Source organism: Rhinopithecus bieti, unplaced genomic scaffold (assembly GCF_001698545.2).
Source record: "Rhinopithecus bieti isolate Rb0 unplaced genomic scaffold, ASM169854v2 scaffold_1853, whole genome shotgun sequence".
NCBI lineage: Eukaryota > Metazoa > Chordata > Mammalia > Primates > Cercopithecidae > Rhinopithecus > Rhinopithecus bieti.
The window spans coordinates 5,099,991-5,113,872 of NW_016804151.1; the positions used below are offsets into that span (position 1 = coordinate 5,099,991).

The following is a 13,882-nucleotide window of genomic DNA, read 5'->3' on the forward strand; positions in this document are numbered from 1 at the left end:
CCCGGAAGCGAGGGAACCCACGTGGGAGCTTGGGAGGGGGCGGTCGTAGCTCTCTAGTCCAGTTGTGGCTAGTGCGGCCTGTTTCTTCCTGTCCGAGAGAGCTCGGCGGAGGCAGCTGTCGAGTACCCTTCACCCCTGTGTTGGGAGCCTGGGAGCGAAGTGCGGCGTGGGTTACCGCTCCCGGGGACGCAGCAGGGGGCATCGAGTCCCTGGCGGGAGCTGCGCCATGGCACTGCTCTCGACCATCTGGGGTGCGACCTGGGGTCGCCTCGTCACCCGTCATTTCTCCCATGCAGCGCGGCGTGGGGAGCGGCCTGGTGGGGAGGAGCTAAGCCGCTTGCTGCTGGATGACCTGGTGCCGACCTCGCGGCTGGAGCTTCTGTTTGGCCTGTCCCCGTGTCTCCTGGCTCTGCGGGCCGCCCGCCGCTCCGTGGCCCGACTCCTGCTCCAGGCGGGTAAAGCTGGGCTGCAGGGGGAGCGGGCCGAGCTGCTCCGGATGGCCGAGGCGCGGGACATTCCAGTTCTGCGGCCCAGACGGCAGAAACTGGACACAATGTGCCGCTACCAGGTCCACCAGGGTGTCTGCATGGAGGTGAGCCCGCTGCGGCCCCGGCCTTGGAGTGCGGCCGGGGAGGCGAGCCCAGGCGACGACCCCCAGCAGTTGTGGCTCGTCCTCGAAGGGATCCAGGATCCCCGGAATTTTGGGGCTGTGCTGCGTTCCGCACACTTCCTCGGAGTGGATAAGATCATCACCAGCCGGAGAAACAGGCACGGACGTCCCTCATTCTCCATGTGCCCCAACTTGGAGATGCAGCCAAGTTCCTAAGCACCTTGGCCCTTGGGTGATCCCTTAGCCAGACTTACCTGTCCCAGAACTCTCACGCCTCTAGCCCTTGGGAACCCGGGGAGGGTAGGGAGCCGGGCTTGAGATGGCCCAGCCTAATGCGGGGAATGGGGAAACCTTGCAGCTGCCCGCTCACTCCAGTAGTCAGCAAGGCCAGCGCGGGGGCTATGGAGGTGATGGACGTGTTCTCCACCGATGACCTCACTGGATTTTTACAGGTAATGAGGGGCAAGAGGGGAAGGAACAGATATGAGCCCAGTTCAGCCTCTTCAAGGGGACGAAGCTAACCCCTGGCGAGGGAGAGAAAGGGGCATGTTGGCATCGCTTCCTTCGGCCTTCCAAATCCCTCTGGGGATGGGAGGGTCCTGGAGTATTTAAAACGGCAAATGGAGCATTATCTAAATTCTTCCTATCGTCGTACCCTTTCCTGCACCCCTTCCCAGGTATGCACCACTTTGCCTCTTCTGTAAGTCAGCCTCAGTGTCTCCTTGCCTACTAGGTCGGGCTTCAGTAAATGCATTTTGTTGTTGGTGGACAGGAAGCCTGAGTTCCTCGAATAGGGCACAGCTTGAAAGGATGTTTGAACAAGGAGATCAGTATGCCATTAATATCTAGCAAGGGACGAACCTTGGAAACACCCCCTCCCATCCGTCTTCAGCTGTGCTTCCCTCGCTGGACACAAGGGGGCAGTATTGCTCCGCATTTGGAATCTCCTCTGACCATACCCACTGCCCCTAACCCCCACCCCATCTGCAGGGTGAGAAATTTCCCTCTCAAGAAGTGGGAGAGCTCTGGGGCGTGTCTAGAGAGCAATGCTGTCCGGTGAAAATGTAGTGCGAGAAACATAGGTAGTTTTAGCTTTTCTAGTAGCCACATTGAAAAGTAAAGAGATGACATTTTAAATAAATTGTACCCAGTATATCCAAAATAATATCAATTTAACATGTAATCATTTTAATTATTATTAATATTATTAATTTTTTGAGAGAGTTTCGCTCTTGTTGCCCAGGCTGGAGTGCAATGGCGCAATCTTGGCTCACTGCAACCTCTGCCTCCTGGGTTCAAGCGATTCTCCTGCTTCAGCCTTCCAAGTAGCTGGGATTACAGGCACACGCCACCATGCCGGGCTAATTTTTTTGTGTATGTTTAGATGGGGTTTCACCCTGTTGGTCGGGCTGGTCTTGAACTCGTGACCTCAAGCGATCCACTCACCTCGGCTTCCCAAAGTGCTGGGATTACAGGTGTGAGCCACCGCACCTGACCTTTTAAAAATATTATTAACGAAATATTTTACATTCCTTTAAAAAATGTTTTACATACAACACACCTCAATTTGAATTAACCACCTTTCAATTGCTTTATAGTCACATGTAGCTAATGGCTACTATATTGAACAACACATATCTAGAAGCAATTTTTTGGCGTCACCTTTTTGTAGGGAGCCCCTTTCTCCAAGCCTGATAGGAGATGAGGTTCCCACTCATCACTTCCAGCCCCTGAACAGGTAGCTTCTGAAAACACACAAACACTGCAGAACATCCACTTAAGCTCCCGTCATCACATCTCCCTACTGTGTCTTCAGCATCTGGCCTGGAGAGTGTCGTCCGCCTGCTGCTGTGGAAGAGCTGGAGTTGCCCCAAGCAGGCGCTTGTGCTGGGGCCCTATCCCTTCCTGGGTACTCAGAGACACTGCTCTAGCAGTTTTCCTCCTCTCTCCTGCATCATCCACTTTTCTCTTACACTCTCTTCAGCATGCAAACAAACATTCCCTTCTCATGCTCTTGATCTCACACCAGTCAGCCCCTCCTCTCACACTGAATCAAAGGCCTCCTCAAGGTCACGGGTGGCCTCCATGTTGCTGCATTCCAGGGTCTGTTCTCAATTCTTTTCTGACTTGGCCCATCTGCAGCAGCTGGCACAGCTGACCACTCCTTCCTCCTTGAAACACTCTGCACCTGCTTTCCTTCTGCCTCACCATGTCCTGAGAGGCATTTTTAGTGGTTCTTCCTCAACCGCCTGACATCCAAGCATTAGCATTTCCCAGATTTTAGTGCTCGGGTCTCTTTTGTTGTTAAGAGATGGGGTCAGCTGGGCGCAGTGGCTCATGCCTGTAATCCCAGCACTTTGGGAGGCTGAGGGGCAGATCACGAGGTCAGGAGATTGAGACCATCCTGGCTAACATGGTGAAACCCTGTCTCTACTAAAAATACAAAAATTAGCTGGATGTGGTGGTGGGTGCCTGTAGTCCCAGCTACTCCAGAGGCCGAGGCAGGAGAATTGCTTGAATCCGGGAGATGGAGGTTGCAGTGAACTGAGATCGTGCCATTGCACTCCAGCCTGGGTGACAGAGTAAGCCTCCATGTCCAAAAAAAAAAAAGAGATGGGGTCTTGGCCGGGCGTGGTTGTTGTTAAGAGATGCGGTTTGGCCAGGCATGGTTGCTCACGCCTGTAATCCTAGAACTTTGGGAGGTTGAGGCAGGTGGGTCACCTGAGGTCAGGAGTTCGAGACCAGCCTGGCCAAAATGATGAAATCCTGTCTCTACTAAAAATACAAAAATTACCTGGGCATGGTGGCGGGCACTTGTAATCCCAGCTACTCAGGAGGCTGAGGCAGGAGAATTGCTTGAACCCAGGAGGCGAGGTTGCAGTGAGCCGAGATTGCACTATTGTACTCCAGCCTGGGCAATAAGAGCGAAACTACCTCAAAAAAAAAAAAAAAAGAGAGAGATGGTGTCTTGCTGTGGGTCTTGCCACAGCTCACAGCTCAGTACAGCCTCCGAATTCCTGGGCTCAACCCATCCTCTCACCTCAGCCTCCTGAGTAGTTGGAGATACCGGTGCACACCATTGCACCTAATTTCTTTCTCTCTTTTTTTTTTTTTTTTTGGTAGAGATGAAGTTTCACTTTGTTGCCCAGGCTGTTCTCAAACTTCTGGCTTCAAGAAGTCCTCCTGCCTTAGCCTCCCAAAGTGCTGGGATTACAGGCATGAGCCACCTCACCTGGTCCTGGATCTCTTTTCTGTATATGTTCATTTCTTTTTGGTCTCATCTAGTCTCGTGGCTTTAAATACTATCTGAATTCAAGTTTCCCCCCAAGTGTATACTCTAGCCTGGACCTTTGTTCTGAATTCCAGATTCACACATCTAGTCGCCTACTCCACAGTTGTTGTTGTTTTGCTATCAGGTGGGCATTTCAAACGTAACATTTCTAAAGCTGAGCACCTGTTCCTTCTGGAGCAACCCCATCCCTTTGATTGTTTAGGTCAAAAACTTTGGCATCATCCTTAACTGAAGTTATTTCCGTATTATCACCCTTTCTCCCTATTTCCACTGCTACCACTCTGACCCAAGCAAGTCACCATCATCTGTTGACCGTTATTGCAGAAACTTCCCACCTGGCCTCTTTGCTTCTGCTCTTGGCACTCAGCACAGCAGGCAGAGTGATTCTGTTGAAGTCAGACCATGTTACTTCTCTGCTCAAAACCTTTCAAAGCCTCTGTACCGCTCAGATTCAAAGTCAAAGTCCTTCCAGTAGCCCTGGAGAGCGCCTACCTCGTGTGGCTGTTGTTCCCTCTTCTGTCTTGACGCCTCTCTTCCCACTGGTCACCTTACTGTTCTCAAACATGCCAGGGAGGCACCCGCCTCTGAGCTTGCTGGTCTTTCTGCCTAGAGTGCTCTTGCCCCAGATGCCTGCGTGGTGCTCCTCCTCCTCCTTCAGGTCTGCACTGAAATGTCACCTCAGTGAGTCCGTCCCCACCTGCCCTTCCACAAGGCTGGGATTTTGGTCCGTTTTGTTTTGTTCACTGCCCTGTCCCCAGTGCTTAGAACAGAGCCCATGCTAGATGCTTAATAACTATTGACTAATTGACTGGATCAGCAAATAAATGAATGTATGGGCAAGGCTGGGCCCCTCCTTGGCCAGAGCTCTGATGAAGAATTTTTTTTTTTTCTTTTTTTGATATGGGGTCTCACTCTGTCACCTAAGCAGGAGTGCCGTGGCACAATCTCGGCTCACTGCAACCTCCACCTCCTAGTCTCAGGAGATTCTCACGTCCTAGTCTCAAGAGAATCCCTCCTGAGTAGCAGGGATTACAGGTGCCCGCCACCAGGCCAGACTGATGTTTGTATTTTTAGTAGAGACAGAGTTTCACCATGTTGCCCAGGCTGGAGGTGATGGCGTGATCTCAGCTCGCTGCAACCTCCGCCTCATAGGTTCAAGCGATTCTCCTTCCTCGGGCTCCCAGGTAGCTGGGATTACAGACATGTGCCACCACACCCAGCTAGTTTTCTGTGTTTTAGTAGAGACGGGATTTCACCATGTTAGCCAGGGTGGTCTCAAACTCCTGACCTCAGGTGATCCGCCCACCTCAGCCTCCCAAAGTGCTGGGATTACAGGCGTGAACTACTGCACCTGGCTTTTTTTTTTTTTTTTTTTCTGAGCTTGAGTTTCACTCTTGTTGCCCAGGCTTGAGTGCAGTGGTGCAATCTCAGTTCACTGCAGCCTCTGCCTCCCAAGTTCAAGCGATTCTCCTGCCTCAGCCTCCCGAGTAGCTGGGATTACAGGCATGCGCCACCACGCCTGGCTAATTTTGTATTTTTAGTAGAGACGGGGTTTCTCCATGTTGGTTAGGCTGGTCTTGAACTCCTAACCTCAGGTGATCCTCCTGCTTGGTCTCCCAAAGTGCTGGGATTACAGGCATGAGCCACTGTGCCTGGGCCAGGCTAGTCTTGAACTCCTGACCTCAGGTAATCTGCCTGCTTCAGCCTCCCAAAGTGCTAGAATTATAGGCTTGAGCCACCACGCCCGGCCTCTGATGAAGATTTGCTGAAGTAGAATATGAGAGCCAGGCGTGGTGGCTGATGCCTGTAATCCTAGCACTCTGGGAGGCCAAGGCGGGAGGATCGCTTGAAGCCAGGAGTTCCAGACCAACCTGGGCAACGTGGTGAAACGCCATCTCGAAAAAAAATTGCAAAAATTTTTTTTCTAACCGGGTGGTGTGGCAAGTGCCTATAGTCCCAGCTACTTGGGAGGCTGAGGTGGGAGGATCACCAGAGTCCCAGAGGTTGAGGCTGCAGTGAGCTGTGATTGTGCCACTGCACTCCAGCCTAAGCAGGAGTAAGACCCTATCTCAAAATTAAAATAAAAAAAGAATGAGAACATGTCTTCTTCCCCCTTTCAGACCAAAGCCCAGCAGGGCTGGCTCGTGGCCGGCACAGTGGGCTGCTCAAGGGCAGAGGATCCCCAGTCCTCCGAGATCCCCATCACGAGTTGCTTGGAGTTCCTCTGGGATCGGCCTACTCTCCTTGTGCTGGGTAGGTGGATGTCCCTGCTTTTGTGCCCAGATTACATTTCCCAAGCAATTGGATGTCCAGCTGGGCAACGCTAACCCTCGGCCCCATGCCCTGCAGGGAATGAGGGGTCAGGTCTGTCCCAGGAGGTGCAGGCCTCCTGCCAGCTTCTCCTCACCATCCTGCCCCGGCGCCAGCTGCCTCCTGGACTTGAGTCCTTGAACGTCTCTGTGGCTGCAGGTGAGTCTACTCCCCCTTCCCTTTCCTCTCTCCCTCTAATCATGCAGGTGGGATTTGATGCCCTCTAATTCCATTTGCTGGCTGTTTCTGTGCCTCAGTTGCTTTATATGCAAAGTGGGGAAATTATATCCTGTTGATGAAATGAGTGACTGCCTGACACATGTCTCGGTCTCTAAACATCATCCCTCTCCTCCGTCCTCTCTTCCCTTGTCCTTGTGTCTGTGCAGGAATTCTTCTTCACTCCATTTGCAGCCAGTGGAAGGGTTTCCCCACAGAAGGGGAGAGAAGGCAACTTCTCCAAGACCTGCAAGAACCCTCAGCCAGGTCTGAAAGACTCAGCGTGGCTCAGCACCCAGGGCTGTCTTCAGGATCAGAGAAAGAGAGGCAAAATGAGAGCTGACGTGGACTGTGCACAGTGTTCACATGCTGGAGTCAGGGACAGCCGCACCTGCCTCCGCCTGCTCCAGTGTGCAGGGGCCTCTGCCTGAGTGTGCACCAGGCCCATGTTTATTGACCACGGTCTCGTGGGGAAGGGGACTGCGGTGGAGACCAGAGGAAGCTGTTTCCTGTTGTGATGTTGGACCTGTAGTAGGACATGGTAGTTTGTTAATTTCCTTGGGAAGCCATGATGGCCTAGCATGGAGGGAATCTCCTCCCAGGCCCTGTCTGGAAGTTGAGGGGAAGTCTAGACATCTGCAGGGAGGCAGGCAGCCCAGCCCAGGGGACCCATTCCTCTTGAACCAGTCATTGCCTGTGGCAAATGTGTGTGTGAGAATGTGGGGGGTGGAGGGCAGGGCCCTGATGTGGGGTAGACAGTGCACACGTCAGGCCCACACACGGCCCCACCCTGGGGCCTTGAGTGCAGGTCTCATCTTTCTGTGCCTCGGGACTCTGCACCTACCTCACAGGGTTGTTGTGAGGCTCAAATAAAACATCCCTCAGCACCTGGGAGATTCTGGCCAATTCCTCCTTTAGGTGGCAGCCTCGCTCTTCAGTCCAGTCTTCAGTCAGCTTCCACAACCTCCTTGTGGGGAGACTCCTGGCTGCAGCCCCGTGAGAGGCGAGGGGAAATTAGCAAACACCTCTCACCCGACAGGGCCCCCTATGGGTGACTGAGTCGGTTCCCCTCAAGGGGAGGAACTGGGAGCAGGCTTGCCATTGATTGTACAACCGAGACAGATTTGGCACTCCTCCCCTCGGGTCTCATGAAAGCAGCAGGAGCCAGTAGTGTGAGGAACATAGAAGTGTTTCTGTCCTGGTGGCACATTGGAACCACCTGGCATGCTTTACAAAAACCCAACACTGACACCAGAGAGTCTGACATGATGGGCGTGGCGCCACCTGACATCGGCTTTCGAAAGCGCCACCATTGGTCTAACGTGCAGCCAAGGCTGAGAACCACTAGGGCAGGTGGTCTCAACTTGCATACCCTTGGCATTTTGGGCCAGGTAAGTTTTTGTTGTGAGAGCCATCCTGTGCACTGTAGGATGTTTAGCAGAATCCCCCACCTATACCCACTAGATGCCTGTAGCATGACCCCCCATTGTGAAACCAGAAATGTCTCCAGACATTGCCAAATGGCTTCTGAGAGACAAAAATCTCCCCTCCTGGAGTGTGGCTTTGGAGGATAGCAACCCCGAAATTGCAGTCCTGACTGCTATATGACCTTGGGCGGGCTCCTTACCCGTCTGAGCCTCAGTGCCCTTCTGGGCGAAAGGGGAATAATCCTCCCTTCCTGGATTGTTGGGAGAATATGGAGGGCAATAGGAACTCAGTGCCTCATATGTATGAGGTGCTCAATAAATCGTACTCCCCTTTTCTCTGGAATCCATCTGCAATGGATTTTTCTCAGAATTCTAATGGCAATGCCAGTTTAGAGCAACACTTGAAATTGTTTAAAAAGGGTCTAAGCTCCTTGTTTTTTGAGACAGGGTCTCAGTCTGTTGCTCAGGCTGGAGTGCAGTGGCGCAATCTCGGCTCACTGCATCGTCTGCCTCCCAGGTTCAAGCGATTCTCCTGCCTCACCCTCCTGAGTGGCTGGGACTACAGACGTGCACCACGCCCAGCTAATTTTTATATTTTTTTGGTAGAGATACGGTTTCACTGTGTTGGCCAAGCTGGTCCCAAACTCCTGGCGTCCCGTGATCTGCCCGCCTCAGCTTCCCAAAGTGCTGGTGTTACGGGTGAGCCACCGTGCCTGGCCTAAAAAGGGCCTAAGATCTTTTCAAAGTCAAAGTTACGCCTCTCAAGAAAGAGGACAGAATTCCTTCATAAACTGCACTGATCAGCATCTGTCCCGCTTGAGCTCCCTGTCCCTGACTGCCACACAGGCTCTGACCCATCCCTGCTTCATTCTTGGCCAAGCGCCTAGTGTAGTGATGTTTCACTTTGGCTTGTCATTGGGGTCAAGGAGGAGGATATTTTTAATATTTCAGAAGCCCAGAGGCACCTGACTGATTAAATCAGAATCTCTGGAGAAGGAGCCATGTGTTGGTTTTTTTCTTTTTTTGAGATGGAGTCTTGCTCTGTTGCCCAGACTGGCGTGCAGTGGCACAATCCTGGCTCACTGCAACCTCCGTCTCCCGGGTTCAAGCGGTTCTCCTGCCTCATCCTTCCGAGTAGCTGGGATTACAGGCGTGAGCCACCACGCCCAGCTAATTTTTTGTATTTTTAGTAGAGATGGGGTTTCACTATGTTGGCCAGGCTGGTCTCGAACTCCTGACCTCAGGTGATCCTCCCGCCTCGGCCTCCCAAAGTGCTGGGATTATAGGCATGAGCCACCACGCCCAGCCTACTGGCCAATATTTCTTTTTTTTTTTTTTTTTTTTTGAGACGGAGTCTCACTCTGTCGCCGGGGCTGGAGTGCAGTGGCCGGATCTCAGCTCACTGCAAGCTCCGCCTCCCGGGTTCACGCCATTCTCCTGCCTCAGCCTCCCGAGTAGCTGGGACTACAGGCGCCCGCCACCTCGCCCGGCTAGTTTTTTGTGTTTTTTAGTAGAGATGGCCAATATTTCTTAAAGCTACTTAGTTGATCTCATTGTGTGGCCAGGTTCAAGAATCAGTGGACTTTGAGCCACCCACTCATGTCCACGAAACTGCCTCTCATGCACACCTGTGCTTTTGAGCTCATGCCTGAAAGTTTAGGTGAGGGTGAGATTTCATCTGTCCCTCGGGTTCCAGAAGGTGCTCATGGGAGTCCTGGCTCTGTGGCTTTCCACTTAGATGGCTTCTCAGCCTCCTCGTCTTGTGGATAGTACCATTATTACCAGCCCTATCTATACCCTTCCTTTTCAGCAGAAGTTTTAAAAATAAAATGAGAGAGTATCAGTAAAAGATGTTCTGTAAACGAGGACACTGCACCCCAGGACTAGCACACAATAATACAGACTTTGATGTGATGGTTAATTTTATGTATCACCTTGACTGGGCCATGGGTTGCCCAGATGTTTGGTCAAACATTCTGGATGTTTCTATGAGGCTGTTTCTGGAAGAGGTGAACGTTTACATTGGTAGACTAAGTCAAGCAGACCCCTAATGTGAGTGGGTCTCATCCATTCAGTTGAGGGCCTGAATAGAACAAAAAGTCTGACCTCTCCCAAGTCAGAGAAGCCTTCCTACCTTCAGACTAGACCTGAAATATCAGCTCTTCCTGGATTTCAAGCATTCTGGCCTTTGAATGGAGATGATACCATTGTTTTTCCTGGTTCTCAGGCCTTCAGACTCAGGCTGGAATGAAACCATCAGCTCTCGTGGGCGTCCAGCTTGCTGACTCACCCTACACATCTTGAGACTTGCCCGCCTCCATCAGTGCCTGAGCCAATTCCTTATAATCTCTTGAACACACACACAGTTGGTTCTGTTTCTCTGGAGAAACCTAATACACTTGATGAAAATGAATGTAGGTGTCCCAGTGCTCCCCGCCTATGGGGTGCAGAGTTGAGCTTGCTCTCTAGAACCAAGTCCAACATGGAACTTAGAAGTTGGAGTAGGGGCCACTCAGGTACCCCACCCCTCACAGACTCCTCCATGGTGGCTGGAACCCGATCTAACCTGCCCTGGGCATGCTGTTCATCAGCTTTCCCTGTCTGGGCCATCCAGAAGACTCTCCTGGGCTTAGTCAGGTACAGGGGGCTTCTCCCTGCTTCACTCCCTGGGCAGCAGGCTGGCTGGCCTCTGGGAAGACAGGTTCACTTAAACCAAAGGGGATTGAGGCTATAAATTACAGACCATGCACACATAGATGTGTGCTTATTTCCGGTATACAGGCAGTCCCCCCAACAAAGAGGGAGGGTCTGAGGTCCTAAGGATGAGGAGAGAGAGGTCTGATTCTCCTTTGAGCAGCCTCTGGTGCCTGGCACGGTGCCTGTACACTGAGTGGACACTGCTCAGCAAGCGTGGGTTAAGTACACAGGAGCTGGGGAGGCTGTGGCTGTGGTACGTAGAGGGGCTGAGTGGGGGTCCATCCCCTGCAGGGCAGAGTTGGAATGAAGTCAGAGGAGAGAGCAGTGGTGGTTAAAAGCAGGAGCCTGGCTGCTAGACAATGCTTGCTTTGAGTTCCAACTCTGTGGCTTGCTAGAAGTATAAATGTGGACATGTCCCTTAAATTCCAAGCCTCAGTTTTCATCGTCTATAAAATGGGGATGACAATGGTGTCCACTTCAAAAGATGGTGGTATGGATTAAAAGAGATCATCCACGTAAAACTCTCAGCCCTATGCCTGGGGGAGCACAGTAGCTGCTCCTCGAAGCCTCTAGGGCTAGATCTAGAGGTCAGGGCGCTGGGTTGTGCTTCTCAACCAACCTGGCCTCAATTTTCCCATAGGCTCTGGCTCCCTTCAGCTGCAGTGCACAATGATTTACCCCTGGGAACTGCTGGAAGGAGTAGAGGGAGGAGAGGGGTTGGAATGACGTTTGTAGGAGCCCCCTTTGTCAGGACTCCAGGACCCTGAGATGCCAAGACGGAAAGGGTCTAAGAAGGATTGGCACTGACTTGGTATTCTCAGAGCAGCTAAATCAAGGCTGGCACCTCAGATCCCTGCTGCAGGCCTGGAATATTTTTTTGGCAGGAGGCTAAATTGTCAATCCCCCTCCCCCTAGGTTGGGGTCCTGAATTAGACAGCCACCCCCCCCCCCAACACACACACATACGCACACACCACCACCACCACCACCACCAACTCCTGCAGGGCCAGGTGCCAGGCATCCCCACAGTCTGTAAATGTAATCAACCTTGAGCTTTCTCACTTCCACAGGTGCAATGAGCAGGCCCATCTGCTAATCCCTGATTAATGGTGTTTACAAACATGGGGCTCTACTGCAGAGCCGCTCAGCTACTCCCTCCTGGGGTTGTGAGGCAGGGGTCTTCTTCCCAGCAACCTCTCCCCACTTCTTCAGTCCTCATTCACAGTCAGAACCCCTCTGCCTCCCCTTCCCCAGGCAGTGAACAGTGCTGGAGGTCTCTCCTTCTCCTCCTCCACCGAGCTTCCTGGCCCCTTCTCAGTGTGTACACATGTGGAAGCGGAGAGCAGGGAAAGCAGACAGGGAGGCTTGGCGGCAAGGCCAGGAGCCTACTCGTTCCTGTCCCACCGACTTAGTCTACCAGTGTCTTTCTTCCCAATTCTGAACTTCAAGGATGCGTACTGGGTGCACTGCCTTTTTTCGCCACTCAGCTCCAGCCCTGAGGCCTCACATACATCCCTCCCTGAAGGAGTTCTCGGTGGGGCAGAAGTCCGGTACCAAAAGCATGGCGTCAGACAGTGCCGGGTCCACATGTGGGCCCTACCTTAGGCAAGTCACTTACTCTGATTGAGCCTCAGTTTCTTAATCTGTAAAATGGAGGTAAGAATACTACTTCCCATGTAGGCTTAAGGTTTGTAGGTGAGGATTAATGATGGGATACATGAAAAAGACTTAGCACAGTGCCTGGGACACAGTAGGTGTTCAATAAATGTGATCTTTTAATTGCGATGATGATGATGATGACAATGATAATGAAAGGAGGCTTTTGAAGCTAAAAAAAATACCCAAGAAAGCCTCCTCCGCCCCTCACCCCGCTCTCTCGGGGGAAGGGCAGGTCCCAGCTCATTACTGGTGGGGGCTGGGTAGGGGGAGGTGTCAGATTGGAATCACTCCTGGGTCTGTTTGCAGCTTCCCTGTTTCATTAACACCTCCCTAGTGGTCTTCAGCTCATCCTGCTGGGGGAGGTGCTCCAGAAAGTTCTAATGGCCTCCTACCCAGCCCAGAGCTCAGTGCCTCTTACTTCTGGGCCTGTGTGCCAGGTGACATAAAGGCGGTTTTATGCTGGCCGCTGACCAGAGGTTGTCATTGTCCCCCTCTCCTGAGGGTCCTGGAAACCTGGTCAGGGGACAAAGCACCTGGAGCGGCTCCTTCCTTTCATCCGCTTCCCTCAACCTCTGATCCATAGGTTTTAATCCCCCGTCTCCTGGGCATCCCAATATGGCCACTTTCCCTTCCTTCAGAATCCCCGTGTGAACAGGGCGCAGTCTCAGCTGGATGCCCAAGGCAAGATGCTTATCCTCTAGGACATTCAATTGTCTCTTCTGTAAAATGAGGATGTCATACCTCACTGGGGGTTAGCACAGTGCCCAGTAAATTGTAAACTCTCAGTAATTGGAAAAATATTGTAGTTATTTTGCAGGCAAAACAACTGCTCTCAAAACTATCTTTTTAAATCGCAGAACTGTGTGTAGCTCGTTGGGGGCTGGTGGAAGGGGAGCAGGGCCAGAGCCCTAAGGACCATTAGCACCTTCAGAGAAGTGGGAAAGGGCACGAGCTCTGTCCCCCAGTTAATTGGCCCAGCTCCTTCCCCAGATTGGGAAAGGGAGAGGGGCTGCTCTTTGAATTAGGACCAGGAGATTTCTACCTTAGGCTCTGCAAAGGCTGCTTTGAAACAGGACTCCTCCTGATTGCACTCCAAGAAGGATTTTTATGGAAATGCCTGTCCTTCGCCCCTGCCACATGCCCTCTCGGTCACAATATTCCATTTTAGAGGACACCCTTCACCAGCTGGGCTGGGGAGGAGGGGTTGGGCCTTTCTCCTGCCCTCTTGGCAGCTGGGCCCTTTTCCCCCTCGGGCTCCAGCTTTCTTGCTAAGGTTTGTAGGCATCAGAAGGGAGATTCCATGAGAAGCAGTACCTTTGTGGTTTATCTGCAATCTGAGAAAAAAATCCATGGGCTGGCCTGGTGCAGTGGCTCACGCGTGTAATTGCAGCACTTTTGGAGGCCGAGGTGGGCGGATCATGAGGTCAGGAGTTTGAGATCAGCCTGGCCAACATGGTGAAACCCCATCTCTACTATAAATACAAAAATTAGCTGGGCGTGATGGTGGCACCTATAATCCCAGCTACTCGGGAGGCTGAGGCAGGAGAATCGCTTGAACCCAGTAGGCGGAGGTTGTGGTGAACTGAGATTGCGCCATTGCACTCCAGCCTGGGTAACAAGAGCAAAATTCTGTCTCAAAAAAAAAAAAAAAAAAAAAAAAAAAAAAAAAAA

The 13,882-nt window shown here is 52.1% G+C and overlaps 1 protein-coding gene across 1 annotated transcript; it reads left to right on the top strand.

Moving 5' to 3' along the window:
- MRM1 (mitochondrial rRNA methyltransferase 1) lies at nt 1-7,322 on the top strand. Its single transcript, XM_017866987.1, has 5 exons — nt 1-768; nt 969-1,062; nt 6,023-6,155; nt 6,252-6,371; nt 6,599-7,322. Exons 1-5 carry the CDS (start codon nt 227-229, stop codon nt 6,769-6,771), a joined length of 1,062 nt encoding a protein of 353 aa, XP_017722476.1. The 5' UTR covers nt 1-226; the 3' UTR covers nt 6,772-7,322.
- Nucleotides 7,323-13,882: the final 6,560 nt, after the last annotated feature.